General features: G+C 39.6%; 1 protein-coding gene across 3 annotated transcripts in view; it reads right to left on the bottom strand.

Moving 5' to 3' along the window:
• Window positions 1-1,093: 1,093 nt before the first annotated feature.
• Window positions 1,094-22,336, bottom strand: part of LOC127580322 (proton myo-inositol cotransporter-like) — a 102,406-nt gene continuing 81,163 nt past the window's right edge. Inside the window, exons 7-12 of one of the 3 annotated variants that reach the window (XM_052033622.1) lie at window positions 15,200-15,325; window positions 10,686-10,807; window positions 7,179-7,331; window positions 5,964-6,113; window positions 5,642-5,698; window positions 1,095-5,343 (exon numbers count right to left, since the gene is read on the bottom strand). In XM_052033622.1, the coding sequence (XP_051889582.1) occupies window positions 5,327-5,343; window positions 5,642-5,698; window positions 5,964-6,113; window positions 7,179-7,331; window positions 10,686-10,807; window positions 15,200-15,325 (625 nt within the window). In that variant the 3' untranslated portion in view covers window positions 1,095-5,326. Of the gene's footprint in view, window positions 6,114-7,178; window positions 7,332-10,685; window positions 10,808-15,199; window positions 15,326-22,336 lie in introns of all 3 variants that reach the window. The other 2 variants (XM_052033620.1, XM_052033621.1) reach the window with 2 other exon arrangements.

The following is a 22,336-nucleotide window of genomic DNA, read 5'->3' as shown; positions in this document are numbered from 1 at the left end:
TTGGGTTATAGTTCATGCAAAGGTATAACATCGTAAATGAGGGAAAGATGATGTTGACTAATGCTTTATTCTCTCTCTCAGGTCTTGGTTTTGTAGCTGGTGCCAGTTTCCCAAAGAATCTCAGTATTAAATAACCATCAATATCCAACCCAAAATAAAGGATGACTAAATATTGAAAGACGAATTCGGCAGTGAGATAGTTTCCGTACTGCGGCCAAGATTTACATGAATGCAGGGATTAGGGATTTCATCCTATGATGTGCGGTGTGTTGTATTGTTGAAGAAAAAAGGAATGTCCTGTTATTAAAAATTAAGAAATGGAAGCTACTGAAGAGACTTGACTGGATAGTTAGATAATTACAAACCTTTTCATACACAAAGCAGATATGGGTCTATCTAATTTTAACCATACAAGTAATAAACACTGTACTAGTTCTTGAATAAGGAGACAAAAGTTAAGACATTGGGAGATAAATTCTTTAAGCTAATATTAAGAAATAAGTGGGGAAGAACTGAATCTCAGAAGGATGGAGTAATGATTTGTTAGATTCCACTGTTCAACCTCACATTGGCCATATTGGCAGTTGTGTGTCATCATTTTCCAGAAACTGTTAACCCTAAAAGCCTTAACTTGATGCTGCATATCACAGAATGTTCTTTTGTAGATTACAATTAAAAGGAATCATGTGGTTTTAACTTAATTGGTCAATGTATTCTCTTTTTCCAGTCAGAATTAGATGCTCAAAATGTGCAGTTAAATGCTTTGATTATGAACAAACGCCACGTGCAGGAAAAGCTTCTTGATGACAAGGCTGTTGGAGAAAACTTCAAAAACCAATGTGCACCACCTCATGAAAGCTCCAGAGAAGCAAACAGTACAACCCAATTTTGTCCTTTTGTTATTTACTCTGAGGGGTCAAACCTGGTTAGTGGTGAACAGAAAGAAAATCAAGATCAATTTGTACCGTCTTCAATGTATTGTTTATCAGAGACGTCTGCTTTTGAGCAAAATGTTGTATGTACATCATTTCATGGTCAAGATGCATGGACACAGACTGAAAGTTCATTGATACATATGGGTTGGTCAAGTGTTGCTATACAGTGCAACTTATCAGACATTGCAGAGAGCCATTTTTTTCTTGGCAGAGAACTAACTAGTGTAGAAGATAACCAAAACCATCTTGTGCATACCACTAGGGGTCATTACAGCCCATTAAATAAATATTTTCACTGTTTGGATACACAAGCTGAAAAAGATTTGAATTTAGGCTGCAGGGTTCATTTGGAAGCAGTGGATGACACAGAATGTCTTAAAGCCAAAAATGAAAGAAAGATCAAAATTAATGCAAACTACAGTGGATCTGTTTTGATTCAAAATAGTTGCAGCAACAGTGAAATTCAAAATCCAGAGTCTCAACACGTAAAGCAAATATTTCAAAATGAAAATTAAGTCTGCAACTTAACTGGCATTCAGAATATAATTAAAGGAAAGGAATTAACAGGTAAACCCTCCAGCATATAGAACATTATCTTTTCAAATTACAGACTTTGTAATGTCACGTTTACACATGGGGAGAAAAACATTCATTAGCTGTCTGATAGACTTATGAGATCGAAGGTAAATTTAACACAGAACTCAAAGGACAAATCAAATAACAATTCTAAAGGAAACAAAACCCTTCATAAAATTACTCATGTTTCATAATTACTTGGATATGCCCTTTGATTACACAACTGAAGGTGAAATCAAAAGAAAACATACTTCCTTAATATTGATGTAGGGATCAAAGTCAGCCGCTTAAGAAGAAAATGGTAAATTTCCTCTTTCATCCAAGTGTTTTATTCAGGTTGAAGCCATGCATGCCAATGATAATGTATTAAATCAATTGGTAAATGGAGTTTATCAAAAAGCAAATTGCACGTCTCTTGGCCTTTAGATTGAAGAGAGATTTTAAAATAAAGGACTTCACAGCAAAAATTCTCAAAATTTAGTTTGGATTCTGGAGAGGAATGTATAAATGCTTAGATACTTAACACTAACTTGAATGTTGCAGACTTGGAAACTAATTTTTGGTCTTATTTGCATTTAACATTTGTAAATTGTGGATTCTCATTCACCACAACGCTAATTTGACATTGTTACGTTAAAGTTAAAAAGTTTGAAGTATCAAATTAAATTTGAAGATAACATGATGTTGCTGATCAACTAAATGTTTATTTTTTTCCTTGACAGCTTATTTATTAGTCAACAATTCAATAACTAGATCCATATAATTTTATAGAAAGCATAACTATTAAAACATGTACAGCAACATTAACAAATAATTTTACAACACTAATGTACAAATATCAGATTTTAATAAAGTTAAGGTCTCCCAGATGATTTCAATACCCCCAATACCCATTTTTAAAAAAACTGAATACTGTGTCAGAATTGCCAAGGTATCTAAATTATACATCTCATCGTGATCTTTCATTTCCTGTACTATATAAAACATATATCTACATTTTTTTGAATTAGTTATTATAATCAACTTCTTTTGAGTATTGCAAGGTTTTATTTAATGTTGTAAAATTCTATTCATTTAACAAATGGTGAATAATTGATTCATGTGAGCACTGTTCATCTGAAACAGAACATTAAAAAAAATCACAGAATAAAGGAAAAATAGATCCCAATTATTAATAAGTTTCACTGGAGCATTAATTTTAATGTTAAACAGTGCTGTACAGGTGTTTATAAATATCTGTATTATTTAATTTGTAAACTTTACATTCATCATGTGTATCGTTGTTTATGACCACCATTCTTTTTCATAGTAGCTTTGGAATACAATTCTTGGTACATTGTAAAGATTACCTTGGTAATCCCAATATATTCAACTAGCTACACAAAGTACTCTTCCAAAAAATATTTACTGTTAGACATCCGTCATCCAAAAAAAGCTCCCCTCATTCATTTATACATATCATCTAAAGATAACACCATTTCTGAAGTTAAATTCTTACTCTGAAGATGTGCGCAGCTCCTTTATACGTAGTGCATTAAAACTAACAAATTTTAAAAATAAATTGTCCAAATTTTAAAAATAAATCGTCCAAATTTATGGTCTCCATCTCTATGTAATTCCGCATGAAAAATATATTTAACTCTGCAATAGTCTCTTTCAGGTATCAATATTACAATTAGAATCATTTTACATCAATAAAGTAAACAGAACAATCTGTTCCATATAGAAATATACTAGTACAACACAAGCATTTAGCAATTTTGATTTTTATGTAGTGTGGACAGTTGGAACACTAGACCAAATTGTAAAATGTGTACAGTGAAACCATTGCAATAATTAATTAGCACACTTTGTGTAGCTTTTAGATTGTTAGTAAATCTGCAGGCAAATTGACTTTACCTGTCACTTTGACATATCTGGCTAATACACACCTAATTGCGATTTAGCTTATTGTGAATTTACAAGCTTTGGTGAATGATGTCACTGATAACACAATTCTTTTTCCATTTTTGCTTTGTAGTGACTTGAGGCACTTTCTTAACAAATACAGCAATATCACAAAGTATAATGCTGATCTCAGAAGAATGACCCTCTTCTTTTGCACAAGTACAGAATTTTCACTGACTTCCACAGCTGGGATGAGCGGGAAAGAGTTCATGTTGACATGTACTAAGTCAACAAGTGGACTAACTGTTGAAATTACAGTGGAGAAATATTGGAGACACCCATTCCATTAGTGTGGGATTCCAAGTTTCAGAGGGGAAAAAATAGTCCCATTGGACCAAACTATAACTCTTGTAATTCCCTTTAAGGTATTAAGAACTGACTACAACTTTAAAGCAAGCTTACCATCTTCTACACAAGGGACCAGAAACAAAACAAAATTAATATGAAGTTGTTCAGATATAAAATGTGCATCAGTTTCTGTTGGAGTTGTGATACTTATCAATGCTTTTGAGGTTATTTTGTAGTTAACAGTGACTTCTTTATACATTTCAGAGCACTGAATTCTTGGATACATTACGCTCTGGCTGTTCTATTTTAAAATCAAATACAAAATCTACATAATTACTTCACACTGCAATGCAAAAGAATGCATTTTTTGGTCTGTCCATCTTTAAAAATGCTGTAAACCAACCATAATTTAACAAATGAAGTAGGTTCATATTAATGTACTAAAAGTACTAGATTTGATGAGGAATTTAATATAAATTAAGTAGGTGTTCAATTTGGTGTGAATGTTTCCCTTTTGCATTTCAGCAGATATCAAATAGTATTTGGTTTTCATTGATACCTTTTAAACAACTGCTACATATTATCGCACTACGCTATCTGATGCTATATTAAAAGGCTGTCTGTCTAGAGATCTGATGGCTACATTTTATTCCAATAGAATGGACTTTTTTCATATTTACTTCTGTGGGATGCAGTTTTCACCACAGGAATGTCCAAATCTCTTTGGTTACAAAGATAATTGTAGATGACTGGCCTCTATTTCCAACAAAATAGGAATCATTGATTCAGATGAGAGAAAATAGGCAGCAAAATAATTATACAAATTAAGAAATACCTACCCTGATCCAATATATATTTTGTTTTACCTTCTCCAGTTCCTACAAGTACTTGTTGGACCTTGGCAGAGTTGTGATAACTAATATAAACTGTCAACCTTTAGCACCTAATGCTGGCAATGATAGAAAATTGAAAGTCAAAGGCCACTTGTCTGCTACATAAAATTACAAACACCACCTCCAAATCACATGCTAAAAAGAGTATTTCATAAAAACAGAAATGAAAAAAATTGCAGACAAAGACCCCATGTAGTATTCTTGTCAGAATTTGTAATCTTGCATTTCAGAAACAAGTTAAATTACTTTGTGACTTTGAACACTATTTGAAACACCAAAGTATGAAAGTATGATATATATGTTGTTACGTAACACACAGATTTTGTTCAATCATCAAAGGTGGTACCTTGTCAGACTTGAGACTTAAACAGCAAGCAGGGAAGGCTGAAAAATTAACTTAAAAAAAGTTGGTAGTGTCTATTGAAATAATTACATATAAATCCTTATAGCACTTTGTCAATTGTATTAGGCACTGGAAATGTACTTCCCATCCACAATTAAGACTACCTTTTAAATAATATTTTTAATATTCCTTTCAAAGTTATTTTCTACTACATGTGTCTTTATGGAATTCATTATCGAAGATGCCCGATTTGTAAAGAACTCTGTATCTGATCGCTAGAATGTGTGAAAGTAGATAATGATGACAAACAGTCATGTTGTTGCTTGTGAGAAAATTCATAAAGTTCAACTTCTGTGTAGACCTGAAGAAAAAAATCGGTGTTTGCCAGAAGAGAAAATGAGCAGGAACACGATACAGACTATCAGCACTTGAATAAACAACACCAGAGTATTTTGGATACTTGCTTTACATCATAACACATCAGAATACTAAAATTAAACTAAAATGGTTGTCTTTTTTTTAAAGATTATAGTTTTTGAACGTAAAAGATAAAATAATCTGAAATGCCTATTTTCCACATCTTTTAGTGACAGATGCAGAACCTAATGGCAGCAGCAAGTGCTGTTAACATGTAATTCAGAATATGTTTGTTTGCCCACCTGTATACCACACAATGCCATCTTCATTTTCAGTTCTTTGAACAAGTGGTCTAGAGGCTATAAAACAAAAATACAATTGTTTACAATGACCACTGGAGTTAGAGAGATTAAAAAAAACAATTATTTTTGTTTAAACTGAAGCAGCAGAATCCAAGTGCAGAATCAGACACCAAGCCAGAAGCAGGGTAGGTGGACACCAATACTCCTTGATTCTTTAGAGCAATAATAAAAGACACCACAGCAGATCATTCTACATCAGAAGTATCATTATCAGAAAGATGATAATTGCTTCCTTTCACTCGAATATATTCAATGTGCCGACCTTCATCAGAATCCAAAAGGCCACATGTGCATAGTCGGTTGTCAAACAAGCTCTCAATTTCCTCCAACTTTACTCCTTTAGTTTCTGGAAGGCATCCATATATGAAGAATAACCCTAAAGTAGCAAGACCAGAATACAAGAAGAAAACACCTGCAACACAAAAGTCCAAAAATAAGTTAAATCATTAACATGACATCTAGTAGATAACGGGACAGAAATTGATGTCATTGAACAAAGTTCATTTATATGATTTACTTAATTACAAAAGTCACAATGATAACACTTCATAAAAAGATGAAGATATTTGTAGACTCCAGTGAATCAAATGCAAGCAACAAAATGAGTAAATAAGCATGTTTGAAAATTTGGAGATGAAGAAATATATTAGAATTATACCTACTTTAGAAACTATGCTCAAAGCATTAATAAATCCTTAAGTGCATTAAATTGATATTTTACCTACACTGATACCTCAAATAAACACGCTTCAAGGAATAAAGTTTTGCATTGATTATTTGCAGTGATGGGGACACAAGACAAAAATTTATCTGCTCGCGATTGCTAAGAAAATATAAAATTGAAAAATTGGGACTGCCAATGTAAATAATAAATTGGATAGAAACAAAAGCTTTGTGAGTAAGACTTTATAGCAGTATATAATCCTGTTCAAATAGCTTTCACTACCCAAGATGACTAATTGATGAAACCGTTCTAATCAGGCTAAATTCTGTATTAGGATACACATCAGCATATACTCACCAAGAAATTTATTGCCAGGCAGTAGCATCAAACACACTATGTAATCATTCAGCACATTGTATTATAGCTCTGAAATACATTCTATTGAATTCATTGAAATTAATTTCAGGCAAAGACCACATGCTGACACAACCATACAAGTGTGTTTAGTACTTTAAATTACAATTGAATTTCAGATCAATATTATCCCTGAAAATCCTGCTAACTTTCCTCTATGCAAAATGACCACATTTTGATTTTTTATTCAGTTGAATGCTGAATATTCATGAAGTACTCAAAATACATCCCTTCAAATAATCTAGAATGGTTTCATTGCTGAGAACTGTGTGTGGCCCATTGTGCAGCGTTTTTTTAAACATGAAATTTGGTTAAATGGAGACAAAATTAAAATCCAACAATTATCTGTAAATAAATATACACAAAAGAACATTTGGTAAAAGGAAATTCATCTCCTACCGTAATATGTGAGATACCCTGCCAAATGCAAAAATGTCACTGATACAAGGACATTGAAAATCCAGTTAACTCCAGAAGACATTGCATTCCCTGTACTTCTTGCCCACATTGGGTATATTTCAGAATTCACTGTCCAAGGCATAGAACCCATTCCTAAAAAAGATACAGAATTAAGTCATTTGCAGATACAAATCTTCCCTAACAATGGCAGAGTATTTCCTCTCAAGATAGTGCAAGGCCAATGGGGGCTCACATTTATTTCTGCAACTTCAGTTGAATACAGATCTGGAGTTAAAAATGATAAACAAGAAGCTGCCGTCCAGGTGACAATGAAACTTGATATATGATGCTGGTTTGGCCACAAAGGGAATGTTGCCTTCAGTTCCAGGCATTATACTTTTGGAGGACTGAAGACCTTGGAGAGGGTGCAGGAGATTTTTCATTAAATGATTCCAGGGAAGAGGAGCTTTGGACAGGATGGAGGAGCATCGGTTGATCTCCTTGGAACTTGGATGATTAAAGAAAATCTGATAGAGATATTTCAAAACATAAAGGATTTAAATAGAGTCGACAGAAACTGTTCCCATCAATAGGAGGCTCAAGAATCAAAAGACAATGAATGAAATTGTTTGAGCCAAAGAACCAAAAGTGAGGAAAACATGAAGAAAAATGATTTTTGTTTTTACGTAGCAAGTGTTTGGCATCTGGAATGCAATTCTGGGAGAATAGTAGATGCAGGTTTAATCATGATGTTGTAAAGATAATGACAAAAAAAGGAAAAAAGGTGTGCCAATGGGAAAGGGAGTAGGATAACTGGAACTGGCAGGGTTGCCCTTGCAGAGACTCAGGAAGCCAAATGCCTTCCTTCATGAAGAGGGCCATGACTGTGCAGTGCCATTAGCCACACGAAAATATTACCTCACTGATTCATGAAGGGATCGAATGCTGTGAAGTTTCTATACTTGCATTGTACAAACAAGAAAACTGACTTATCCATTTCAATCAAAACATCCCTTTTTAAATGGCATAGAGTTAATTATTTCCAAACAAACTTGCTAGCATTGAAACTTGAATTACTGCAAATATGGAATATCTTCATGTTTTAATTTTTCGTAAAAGATGTTTTTATATTTCCTCCCATCTAATTGGTTCTCACAATTTGTTTCTTTATCTGGTTTGACCTTGAATTTGTCATTAACTTCCCTGGTTCAGACTTTATCCTGCTCATTTACCATTGCTTCAGTCAGACTACAAATGTTTATGCAAATCCCAAAAGCCCTGCAGAAATTGGTGAGGAAGGATTTCTATTCCCCACTCCCACTTAATAATAATTTTCTGTGTAAGGTCTAATAGAAATTGGACAGGTAAAGGCAATTCTAATTAATGGCCCACAATTCATCAACTGGCTGTTGTTCATTTTGGATTGTTTCTCTAACTAAAAGGCATCACAATCATGTGGCTTGGTCAACAAAGATAAAATTAACAGCTTCGAACAAAGCTAATCTTTGTGGAATGAACATTTTAATGTCTTCTAATTAACAGCTTTGAACAAAGCTAGTCTTTATGGAATGAAAATTTTAATGTCTTCTAAAATAACAACCAAAAAGCAAGGCTCCATGACAGAATCTCATGAAGGCATTCCTCATCTCAGGATGAAGTCTCATCGGCACAAAATTTTGCATAAGAATAATCAAGGCTAACAAAGCTCATTTTTATAATATCTGACAGAAAATTCTAGGGCATAGATGTGCAGTTAAACACAGAAGTACAAAGGCTGCTGTGAGAGATATGTTTCAACCAGTTCACTGTGATTGTCCTCGCTGTTAAATCTTGAGATAAACACAAAAGGTGTGAACATGGGCACTTGCTTATTATTTCTATTGATAAATGGGTTGAAATGTCCCATCAAGAATGTTAAGAATGCAATAGTTTACTGACCATCAAATAACTTAACTAATCTTCAATTTTTTTTGCATTTACAGGCACTCGTTTTGGAAATCTAAAAATAAAACCATATTTTCTCTGCCTCTTTTCTCCACTTTTCAATCCCACCAGTCTTTCCCAATCTTCATTTTGCTTTTTTGTGTATTCCAACCTAAACTGCATTTCCTGATTTGGACACTATGCCTGAGTGAGGATTCTTCAGACTGATTGGTTGAATTCTGTTTATTTACATGCTCATAGATTTTATAGCTGCCCTGCAAAGGACCCTGTTGGAACGGTTAGCACCATTTCTTTGTAGTGAACTACAAAACATGGGCCCATTGGTAAGTGGTGGGATCTGGAGCAACAAACAATCTGCTGGGGGAGTGTGTGTGTGTGTGTGTGTGTGTGTGTGTGTGTGTGTGTGTGTGTGTGTGTGTGTGTGTGTGTGTGTGTGTGTGTGTGTGTGTGTGTGTGATGGCCAGTGTAAAGGGAAGGGGAGTGGTCAGACAGAAGTCTGAGGTGACGGGTAGACAGAGGGGTGAAAGATGATGGGCAGGTTGAGCCAGGTAGGGGAGGTGAGCGGGGGTGGAGTTGGAAGACTGCAGCAGGTGAATGATAGATGGAGGCAGACAAAGGGAGAGATTTTAAAAAGAGAGGCAGATGGAGCAAGGTGGTGGGGGGAGAGGAGACAGCTGCTAGAGGGAGATAAGCAGGACCACAAAGTGCTACCAGTGCTGGACCGTGATAAGTAAAGGAAGTGATAACGGGAACCATTAGGGAGAGGTGAATGGCAGATGGAACCAGAACCAGAGGCAGCGGCGGCAGAAGCCTATGGGTGAACTGTATGTGTAGTGGGTGGATGGAACCGGGAGGGGGAGGGGGACGAAGATGGGTGATGGGGGTCTGGGTTTACATTGGGCCTCATCCTGGCAGAGGAGAAGGCCGAGGGTGGACAGTGTGGGAACGGGAAGGCGAATTGAAATGACATGCAACTGAGAGCTTGGTACGACCATTGTGGACCGAGCACAGGCGCTCTGCAAAACGGTCACTCAGTCTGCGCTCAGTCTCCTCGATGTAGAGGAGGCTATATTGGGAACACTAAGTGTAGTTGACGAGGTTGGAGGAGGTGCACGTGAACCTTTGCCTCACCTGGAAGGACTAGTTAGGTCCCTTGAAGGTGGTGAGGGAGGAGGTACAAGGACAAATGCTACATTTACTGCGAGGGCAGGGGAAAGTGCCAGGTGTAAGGGAGGGGTGGGTGGAGGTCAGGGAGGGCAATGGGGGGGGGGGGGGGGGGGGGGAAGGATGAGCAGACCAGGGAGTCATGGAGGGTATGGTCCTTGCGGAAGGCAGAAAGGGGTGGGGAGAAGATGTGGCTGGTGGTGGGATCTCTTTGCAGCTGGCAGAAATGATTAAGGATGATATGCTGGATGCGGAGGCTCATTAGATTGTATAACATACATATCTGTACTTATAACTTTTATATGCAGTGTTAAAAATAACATTTTACTGCTTTTATCAAAGGCTTCCTTATAACAAATAAAATATTACTACATTAGTAACAAGTGAAAAGTTTCATACCTGGTGCAAAAAAGACAAGATACAAGATAAGACCCATTAATGCAGTCCAGGAATATTTTGTGGGGCAGAAGTTGAATGCCCAAGATAATCCTTCCTTCTTAAACTCTGCCTCATTGCTGCACCTGTAACAGGCAATGAGGATTATTGCAAGTGATAATGTAACATAATTGATAAAATGAAATCTTGAAAAATATACCTTGTTGAAAAAAATATTGAAATTAATATTTTAGGCATGACAATCAGAGTATCAACAAGGATGAGAGAGTCAGAAACAACCACAAATGCACTGCGTCAGCTGAGACTGACCCAAGAAATGGATGAGCCAGTACAGGAAGATTCACACAGAAGTAGCTTGTCTCAGCTGATTGCCAATGTGTGAAAATAATCTTTTTGACAATGGATATTAATGTAAATTCTTCATTACAGGATATGCGAGGACCATTCTCTTTTTCTTCCATCAACAATTGTGTAAACAGAAATTGAGTAATCCTGTCTGCTCTGAACGTGCCTGATAAATTCTCTCATCTCTATCCTGAGTTACCATGGTGATCATTTTAAACTGATGAACCTCATCACCAAGTCCCTAACCAGAAGGATTTTTTTTTATCTATCCTCATATGCACACGTAAGAAAGTGGAACCTGGGTCTGTGGTCTACTTGCAAAGCACATTTGAGCTTTTGTATTCTGTTTTGTGGCTTAGTGTCAGATGTTGTTAAGTAATACTCCTCTGTTGAGTCTTGGTTTCTTTACTACATTAAAAGGATGTAACGTTAATACAACTGGTAGATTGTTTACAGTGGGGTTCCACAGGGCTCAGTACTTGGTCTCATGTTGGCTGAATGACTTGGAGTTAGATGAAAGAGCATGCTAAAAATGTTTGTTGATGGTCCAAAAATTAGCCTTATGGCCGACCATGAATTGAAAGCTTTAGAAATCAGGAAGAAATCAATGGACAAGGAAGTGGGAAAACTTGAACAAGTGCAAGACCAGACATTTGAGGAGATGCAATAAAGCAAACAGCTGCACAATGAATGGGAGGATACTGAAACGCGTACAGGAACAGAAGGATCTTGAAGTGCCTGTCTACCGATTCCGAAAGGTTGTAGCATAGATCAAAAGAGTGGTCAGAAAGGCATAAAGGGGGCCTTCCTCTATTAGATGAGGCACAGAAAATAACAGCAGGGAGGTTATGTTCAAGCTTCATACAACATTAGTTAGGCCACAGCTTGAGTATGACATACAGTCCTGGTGACATAAGAGGAAAGAGATGAATGCACTGAAGGCACAGATGAGATTTACGGGAATGTTGCCAGGACTGGAAAAAATTCCTACGAGGAAAGATTTTTTGCAGATAAAAGGCTGAGGCAAGATTTAATTGAGGTGTAGAAAATCATGGAGGGACCAAGATTCAAACTAATCAGTTGAAGGATTAAAGACGGGATGAAGAAGTTTTCATTTCACCCAGGTGGTGGTGGAGGTTTAAAGCTCTGCCTGAAAAGGATACCAAAGGCAGAAATCCTCCACTTATTGCAAAAACAAACTGCTGGAGCAACTCAGCAAGTCAAACAGCACTGTGGAGGGAAAGGAGCTGTCGACATTTTGGATCGAGGACAGAGAGTGGAGAGGGAAGATAGTATAGAGGAGAGGGGGAGGGGTGCGACAAGGGCTGGTTGGTGATAGATGGACCAAGGAGGGGTGAGGAATGATGGGCAGATGTAGCCAGGTGGAGGAGGGAGAATGGGAGTGGAGACAGAGGCTGGAGGGTAATGAGCAGAGATACAAAAGCTGCAAGTGCTGGAATCTGAGAGTATTTAAAGGAGAGACGGGCAGGTGGAACCAGATGGGGGAGGGTATATGCTGGGTCAAGTGTGTGGGCAGTAGGTGGATGCCACCGGGGGAAGGGGTCAAAGATTTCAGGCAGCCCTAACCTTGCGTTCCCTTCGCTCTCCCCTTCTGATCCACCTCTGGTCCTCCCATTTTTTGCTCCCTTTCCCATACCCCCAACTGCCCATCACCCATTTGCGTGCCAGAAGGTGGATTAAGCTGAGCAGATAGTTTTCAACTGTCACAGACATGTAAATAAGTGCATCGATAGAGAGAGCGAAGAATGTTCGCATAAAAGGTGTGACCCGGGTCTCAAATACATGCATTTCTTCTCAAACTTGGGGCACTAATATCTTCAACTGTTACCTTTAAAACTCATTATTCATCACAAATGTTTCATGACATTATGCTTCATGACCTTATGCTTCCCTCTGTCATGGAGCCAAAAATGTTACCATCATCAGTACATGTTGGAAGCAATGGACAAATAATATTTCTTCAGCTGCCAAGGCCCCAAACTTCAGTACTCTTTTCCAAAAGCTCTCCACCTCTCTGTACTTTGGAACACTGATTCAAACCAAACTCTGAACAAACCTTTGGCCACTTTTTTTCCTTATATTTACTTAGCTTGTCATCAAAATTTTCTTTCGTACAGCACCTTTGGATGCCCTTGCTATATTAAAAGCAGCATGTGTAAAATAAATTGTTGCTGCCATCAAGATGTTTTGGATGAGACTTTAAAAAGAGCTTCTCTTGTCCTTTTCTGCAGTGGTGTTGATAATTCTTATTTATTGATTTGCTTAAGCTGCTCCACTATTTCTTCTAATTTTGTCCTTCCAAAATTCAAGAATTCTGGTTTTCAATATTTCTCAATCCTAGAACTGGGAGATCCTCATTACTTTATAGATTCCAGCCTTAGAGCGTTTATTCTCTGGGTTATTTATCATTACGGTGGTCAGAGTCATGGAATCAGACAGCATGGAAACAGGCCTTTCTGCCCAACTCATCCACTGCAATCAAGATGCCCACCTCAGCTCGTCCCATTTGCTCACATTTGACCCATATCCCCCTGAACCTTTTCTATTATATACTTATACAAATGTCTTTTGAATGTTATTATTGTACTTGTCTCAACTCCTTTCTCTGGCAGCTCATTCCATATGCGCACTTGTGTGAAGAAGTTGTCCCTCAGGTCCCTTTCAAATAGTTCCCCTCTCACCTTCAATTTACATTCTCTAGATTTTGGTTCTCTTTTCTTGGGAAAAAGACTGTGTGCATTCACCCTATGTCCCTCATGATTTTATACACCTCTATAAGGTCACCCCACAGTCTCCTACATTCCAAGGAATAGAGTCCAAGCCAGCCCAATATCTCCCTATAACTTAGGCCTTCAAGGCCTGGCGACATTCTCGTAAATCTTCTTTGCACTCTTTCCAGCTTAATGATGTCTTTCCTATAACAGGATGACCAAAACTGTACACAATACTCCAAGTGAGGTCAAGTTGTGCATTGTTTCTTTTGCCACCTTTGATATACAGTGTCAGTAAACTGTCGTGAATTATTTTGCCAACTCACACTTTAAACTTCAGAGATTTTATATTATATTTGGATGCTTGGAGTTGTTCTTTATTGTAACATATTTAATACTATTGTAAGACTCTTACAAATTTCCATGGATGTACAGTGGAGAGCATCCTGACTGGTTGCATCATCGCCTGGTATAGAGGCTCCAATGCACGGGATTGAAAGAGGCTGCAGAGGGTTGTAGACTCAGCCAACTCCATCACAGGCACAACCCTTCACGCCATCGAGGACATTTTCAAAAGGCGGTGGCGCCTCAAGAAGGCAGCATCCATCACTAAGGACCCTCACCATCCAGGACATACCCTCTTCTCGTTACTACCATCAGGGAGGTGGTACACGAGCCCGAAGACCCACACTCAACAATTCAGGAACAGCTTCTTCCCCTCCACCATCAGATTTCTGAACGGTCCAAGAACCCATGAACATTACCTAGTTATACCTTTTTGTTTGCACTATTTATTTTGTATTTTTTTTTGTCTTTGCACTGTACTGCTGCTGCAAAATAACAAATTTCACATCATCTAAGTCAGTGATAATAAATCAGATTCTGAAAAAATAAAATTATTTAAATTCTTACTATTTAGCAGGTATCACATTTCTCCAGTGCTTGACTAAAATGATATTCAGAGACTTTAGTTGCTTTGATTCGGCCATGTTAAAACTGTTTAGATAGATGGTATTTTAAATGCAATTAAGAATTGCAGCTCATCACTAATGCACATATGCAACCCTTTCAAAAGCCATCAGTTAGAAGCAGGCAATATTTTTCCAGGAGGTAACAATTTAAAATGGCATTATTTTGCTGATAAAACTGTAGAATGGCATTTGTCCTGGTTTTGTTATTTCAGGTAATGTTTTAAGATTTGAAAGGAACACACAGATATTCTGGCCAATTTACACAGACAGCAAAATAACACAAAGGATTGCAGATTAATATTTTCAGATGTATATTCTTTATCAAACACTACTTATCTGAACAATTGTCTCAGGTGCAGGACAACCTATTCTGTTTTCCCTACTTCTCCCAATATGCAACCTTGCTTCTCTTGCAATCGGCCTTTTCTGAATGTAGAAAGATTGAAAACACACAGCTCGAGTCTTGTACCTGCCCCAGGCAGCAATGGTGTCAGATCTGTTGCTCACAGGAACACATGATGTTTCTGTTACATTGGGATGTTGCATTTTAAAACAGAAGCCACAGTTTGGATCCAACATACAACTGTCGCAAAATCTAGAAGTAAAAAAAAAACTTGTATTAAGTTTGGTCATCTTTAAAGAGAACAGAGGTACAATATTTATTTTATACTTTCTGAAAGAATCAATGTCAAATAAATATTTTTGATTCTTGGACATTTATGGCATTGCAATTTAGCAGTTAAGCCATTTTATAGTTTATGAATCCCACTTCAATTTCTGCTGATGTATGATATATGACTTGGCACCAGCTAGAACAGAAATGGGCTTGTACAATATCTTACTCTTATGTTCCAATATTTTCAGTTTGAAGTATGCAGCTATCACATTTGTGTTTTTCTCCTTTCAGCTGGAATTTACAGTGCATACCATCATTAAATATGATCAGTGACAATGGAAGTGCCACAGCAAGCTGGGTAGATTTATAATATAAATGCAGTCTAAATCTATTGTCACTCGAATCCACTACAAAGCAGAATGAGACACGCCTGCTGAATTAGGTTGAACTCCAATTACATTTCAACACATTACAAATTTCACAGTACCAGATGAGAAAACGTTTTAGGACAGGAAACTTCATTTATCAGATGGCATTTTAGTTTGGTATGCATCCTACAAGGTAACTTGGTACAGGACAATCCTTTGTAGATTGTTTGTGGTTAGATGTTACCAGCAAGGTCTACCCAAAATACAATGTGGATCAGCAATGAAGGGAAAAGGAGAATGCTTCCTCAAGCACAAGCAGCCTTCATTACTGTACATCAGGGCACGGGAATTATTCTCCATATCGAATGTTTTTCCATGGCCAGTATCATTTGAGGTGAAGGACAGGGGTCATAACGATTGCAGAATCTCAGAGCTGCATGAAGTTGCTAGGTAAGCAATTCTAGTACACAAATTGATTTTCCAGTCAAACTGATCCTCCTCTGGTACATTGGGAGGTCAAATGCAAGGGGAAAGTATACAGTTAATGGCAGAACTCTTAATAGCCTTGATGTACAGAAGTATCTTGGGGTCCAAGTCCATAGCTCCCTTAAAATGGCCACACAACTAGATAGGGTGGTAAAGGTGGTGTATGTCATGCTTGCCTTCATTGGTCGGGGCAATGATTATAAGAGGAAGAAAGGTATATAAAACTTTGGTTAAGTTGCACTTGGAGTATTGTGTGCAGTTCAGATTGCCCCATTACAGGAAGGATGTGGAGGCTTTGGAAACAGGACAGAAGAGGTTTACCAGTATGCTGCCTGGATTATAGGGTTCGAGCTATAAGGAGAGGTTGGACACGCTTGGGTTGTTTTCTTTGGAGCGGTGGTGAAGCGGAAACCTGATACAAGTTCACAAAATTACAAGAGACATAGATAGGGTAGGCAGTCAGAATTTCTCTTTCCCAAGGTAGAAGTATCAAATTCCAGGACATGCATTTAAGATGAGAGGGGGACAGTTTAAAGGAGATGTGCTGGGCAAGTTTTTTTTTACTTGTTAATACAGTAGGTGCCTAGAATGGGCTGCCAGGGGTAGTGATGGAAGTGGTTACGATAGTTTCATTGAAAAGGCTTTTAGATGGGACACGTGAATATGCAGGGAATGGAAGGATAGTGCATGTGGAAGAGGTTTAGCTTAATTTGGTACCGTGTTCAGCACAGACATTGTGGGCCAAAGGGCCTGTTCCCGTGCTGAACTGTTCTATGTTCTAATAATAACGTGACAAAGTACTAGAGGAGCCAGTAATCTTTCATTTATGCATGTTACTCCCTCATTTTATTGTTACAGCATGCTGTTTCCCAAAATAATCGTAAAGAAGTCCCTCGTAAAAGGAAAAACACTTATTTGCCAACTATTGAGGCCCCAGAGCTTTGTAATGTTTGTTACAATTACTTTTCACTTTCCCACAGATTCAGCATCCTATCCAGCATGGATAGAGTTAAATGAAAAGAGCTCACCTGCCTTAAGCATACTGGGGTTGTCTGATCCCAAAATAATGCAGCTCAACGCATCTTTGCAATTTAAATTTCCCCCCCAGTATTGATGCCCCATCCCCATCATGCCCATACGAGGAGCCAGGATCAGCTTAGTGATCAGATTCTAACTGAACAAATGATCTGAAGTTGAAATAAATCCATAAGTCAGGAATGGAGATTGTGAAGAGAAGGAGACAGGTTCAGGGGTGGGGTCAGAGGATGAGGGATCTGGAGATTGGGATGAATATTTTCTACAGAGCTGAACAGCTGCAATAACATTGATTACGGGAGCCAAGCCTAGAGAGGAAGTGGCAGTTAATTGGTAAGTGAAATCATAGATCTTATTGTGGGTTAACAGAACCAGAGACCAAGTATTCCCAGAGGAGGTTCTTGAACTCAATGCTATTAGTGGTTTATTATTATTGTCACACGTACCGAGGTGGAATGAAAAACGTTTCTTGCATAGCATTCATACAGATCAATTCATTACACAGTGCATTGAGGTAGTACAAGGTAAAACAATAACAGAATGCAGAATAAAATGTAACAGGTGTAGAGAAAATGCAGTGCAGGTAGTCAATAAGGCCATAACAAGGTAGATTGTGAGGTTAAGAGTCCACCTTATCGTACTAGGGAACCGTTCAATAATCTTATAACAGCTGGACAGAAGCTGTCCTCGAGTCTGGTGGTACATGCTTTCAGGCATTTGTTTCTTCTGCCAATGGGAGAGGGGAGAAGGGAGAATGTCTGGGGTGGGGAGGCTCTTTGATTATGCTGGCTGCTTTACTGAGGCAGCGAGAAGTGTAGACAGAGTCCATGGAAGGGAGGCTGGTTTCTGCAATGTGCTGAGCTGTGTCCACAACTCTCTGCAGTTTCTTGTGGTCACAGGCAGAGCAGTTGCCATACCAAGTCGTGATGCATCCGGAAAGGATGCTTTCTATGGTGCATTGATAAAAATTGGTGAGGGTCAATGGGGACATGCCAAATTTCTTTAGCCTCCTGAGGGAATAGAGGCGCTGATGAGCTTTCTTGGTTGTGGTGTCTACATGGTTGGACCAGGACAGGCTATTGGTGATGTTCACTACTAGGAACTCAAAGTTCTCAACCTCAGCACCATTGATGTATTAAACTACAGGATTCTTCACCACATAATGATCAAATAGGCAAATCATACTGACGTTTAAAATGAATTGTACAGCTACTAATAAAGTATTTATTTGGACAGTGAGATCACAGGAGAGAGCAGGTGTAGCCTCCTCCTGTGCTGTCTTTTCAAATGTTGTTGTTAAGCTAAGCATAGTGCTCCTAATGTGTCCTGAACACGAAGCCCTTTGCCCTTTGTGTAATCACTCAGATAGATTATAGTAGATTTGATTTTATGGCAAATCATGTGTAGAGTAAGAAAAGCTGCCAAATGAAAAAACGAGAAAGGAATGATAATTGCTTTTTTTTAAATATCAAGTATTCATTTAAATTTGAAGAATCAAGAATCTAAATTTATTTTAGGTGCCAAAGAGGCAAGTTCACAATAATTAAGACCCACCAGGTCATTATAAATGTATATACTCAGAGAACAAGTCATAACTTTTTTAAAGCAGAGTTTCTAAATTCAGAGGGGTAAGGCAGGGCCTGGCAAATGATAGGTGGATCCAGGTGAGGAGGGGTTGATGGGCAGAAGGAACCAGGTGGGGGAGGGAGGGGTGGAGATACCAACAGAGGCTGGGAGGTGATTAGTAGAGGCAACAAAGGGCTGCAGATGTAATCTGATAAAGAAGGTGATGAGTGGAACCAAATAAGGGAGGGATGCTGGGCAGATTGGAACAGTGGGGGTCAGAGAGTTGAGTATGTGCGTGATGGGCAGATCGAACCACGAGGGAGAGGGGAAAATGCTGGGTTATAAGGGGTTGGGTGGGAAAGAAGGTGGGACGGTGGGACCTGTACAGAGGACAGGTTACACCCGAACCAGAAGGGGGCCAATATCCTTGCGGTGAGATTTGCTAGGGTGGTTCAGGAGGGTTTAAACTAGTTTGTGAGGGGGAAGGGAACCGGAGGAGTAGGTCAGAGGAAGAAGGGGATGGGGAAAAGTTAGATCAAGCAGATAGAGAGGCTTTGGGGAAGGAGAAGCAGAATACAGGCTATAAAAGTAGTAAGGTAGATGGACTGAGGTGTGTTTACTTAAATGCAAGAAGTGTCAGGAATAAGGGGGATGAACTGAGGGCTTGGATAAGTATGGGGGACTATGATATCGTGGCTATTACTGAGACGTGGCTGACGTCAGGAGAGGAGTGGATATTGAATATTCCTGGTTTTCAGTGTTTTAAGAGGGATAGGGAAGGGGGGGAGAAGAGGGGGAGGGGTGGCGATACTGGTCAGGGACACTGTTACGGCTGTGGAAAAGATGGATGTTGTAGAAGGATCATCTCTAGAGTCCGTATGGGTGGAATTAAGGAACAAGAAAGGAGCAGTTACTCTACTAGGAGTATTCTATAGGCCCCCCGGTAGCAGTAGAGATATAGAGGAGCAGATTGGCAGGCAGTGTTTGGAGAGAAGCAGAAATAACAGGGTTGTTATAATGGGAGACTTCAACTTCCCAAATATAGACTGGAACCTGCTTAGTGCCAAAGGTTTAGATGGGACGGAATTTGTTAAATGTGTCCAGGAGGGATTCCTGACGCAGTATGTTGACAGGCTGACTAGAGGGAATGCCATGTTAGATCTAATTTTAGGAAATGAACCGGGACAGGTGAAGGATCTATTGGTGGGTGAGCATTTGGGGGACAGTGACCATTGCTCCATAACTTTTAAAATTGTCATGGACAGGGACAGGTGCAGAGAGGACAAGAGGTTTTTCAATTGGGGAAGGGCTAACTATGAGGCTATAAGGAGAACTCTTGGGAGTGTAAATTGGGATGTCCTTTTTGAAGGAAAAATGTACCATGGAGATGTGGTCGATGTTCAGGGATCTTATGCAGGATGTTAGGGATAAATATGTCCCGGTGAGGCAGAGAAGGAATGGCAGGGTGAAGGAACCGTGGGTGACGAGAGAGGTGGAACGACTTGTTAGGGAGAAGAAGGTAGCATACGTCAGGTATAAGCAGCAAGGTTCAGACAGGGCCCGTGAGGAATATAGGGTAGCAAGGAAGGAACTTAAGAAAGGGCTGAGGAGAGCTAGAAGGGGACATGAAAAGGCTTTGGCTAGTAGGGTTAAGGAAAATCCCAAGGTCTTTTTCAAGTACGTGAAGGGTAGGAGGATGGCTAGGGTGAAGGTAGGTCCAACTAAGGACAAAGGTGGGAGAATTTGCCTGGAGGTGGCAGAAGTGGGAGAAGTTCTCAATGAGTACTTCTCTTCGGTATTCACCAGGGAGAGGGGTCTTGATGATGCGGAAGGGAGTGCTGGTGTGGGTAATGTTCTCAAGGTTGTTGATATCAAGAGGGAGGATGTGTTGAAGTTGTTAAATAATATTAAGACAGATAAATCTCCGGGGCCTGACGGGATTTTCCCCAGGCTGCTTCGAGAGGCTAGGGAGGAGATTGCTGAACCGCTGGTAAGGATCTTTGAGTCCTCGTTGTCTACAGGAGTGGTGCCGGAGGATTGGAGGGTTGCGAATGTGGTCCCCTTGTTCAAAAAAGGTAATAGGGATAGGCCAGGGAATTATAGACCGGTGAGTCTCACGTCTGTGGTGGGTAAGCTGTTAGAAAGGATTCTAAGGGATAGGGTTTATGAACACCTTGGGAATCATGGACTGATTAGGGACAGTCAGCATGGCTTTGTGAAGGGAAGATCTTGCCTCACAAGCCTGACAGAGTTCTTTGAGGAGGTGACCAGGAAGATTGATGAGGGCAGTGCGGTGGATGTGGTTTACATGGATTTTAGTAAGGTATTTGATAAGGTTCCTCATGGTAGGCTTCTTCAGAAGGTCAGAGGCCAAGGGATCCAAGGAAGCTTGGCTGTGTGGATTAGGAATTGGCTTGCATGTAGAAAGCAGAGGGTTGTGGTGGAAGGAGTGCCCTCGGATTGGAAGGCAGTGACTAGTGGTGTCCCGCAGGGATCGGTTCTGGGACCTCTACTTTTTGTGATATTTATAGATGACTTAGATGAGGGGGTGGAGGGCTGGATTAGTAAGTTTGCAGACGACACTAAGATAGGCGGTGTTGTGGATAGTGTGGAGGGCTGTCGGAGCTTACAGAGGGATATTGATAGGATGCAGAGCTGGGCTGACAAGTGGCAGATGGAGTTCAATCCGGAGAAGTGTGAGGTGGTACACTTTGGAAGGACAAACTCCAGGGCAGAGTACTGGGTGAATGGCAAAGTACTTGGCAGTGTGGAGGAGCAGAGGGATCTGGGGGTTCATATTCACAGTTCATTGAAAGTTGCCTCACAGGTGGAAAGAGCAGTTAAGAAGGCCAATGGGATGTTGGCTTTCATAAATCGCGGGATTGAGTTTAAGAGCCGCGAGGTGATGATGCAGCTTTACAAAACCCTAGTTAGGCCACACTTAGAGTACTGTGTTCAGTTCTGGTCGCCTCATTATAGGAAGGATGTGGAGGTGCTGGAGAGGGTGCAGAGGAGATTTACCAGGATGCTGCCTGGATTGGAGAGTATTGAATATGAGGAGAGGCTTAAGGTGCTAGGGCTTTATTCACTGGAAAGGAGGAGGATGAGAGGAGACATGATAGAGGTATATAAAATATTGAGAGGAATAGATAGAGTAGACAGCCAGCGTCTCCTTCCCAGGGCACCAATGCTCAAGACGAGAGGTCATGGCTTTAAGGTTATGGGTGGGAGGTTCAGGGGAGATGTCAGAGGGAGGTTTTTTCAACCAGAGAGTGGTTGGTGCATGGAATGCACTGCCTGGGGTGGTGGTGGAGGCAGATACATTGAACAGGTTCAAGAGCTTGTTGGACAGGCATATGGAGGAATGTGAGATAGAGGGATATGCGGGAGGAAGGGGTTAGGTAGTGTGAGGGTGGTCTGATGGACGGCACAACATGGTAGGCCGAAGGGCCTGTTTTGTGCTGTATGGTTCTATGGAAAGGGGTGAGAGAGAAGAACTGGGTGGCTCAGGAGGAGAGAGAGCAACTAACAGAGG

The sequence above is a fragment of the Pristis pectinata genome, chromosome 19 (genome assembly GCF_009764475.1).
Source record: "Pristis pectinata isolate sPriPec2 chromosome 19, sPriPec2.1.pri, whole genome shotgun sequence".
NCBI lineage: Eukaryota > Metazoa > Chordata > Chondrichthyes > Rhinopristiformes > Pristidae > Pristis > Pristis pectinata.
Note: the sequence above shows the minus strand (reverse complement) of the source record. Positions and strands in the feature narration are given on the sequence as shown.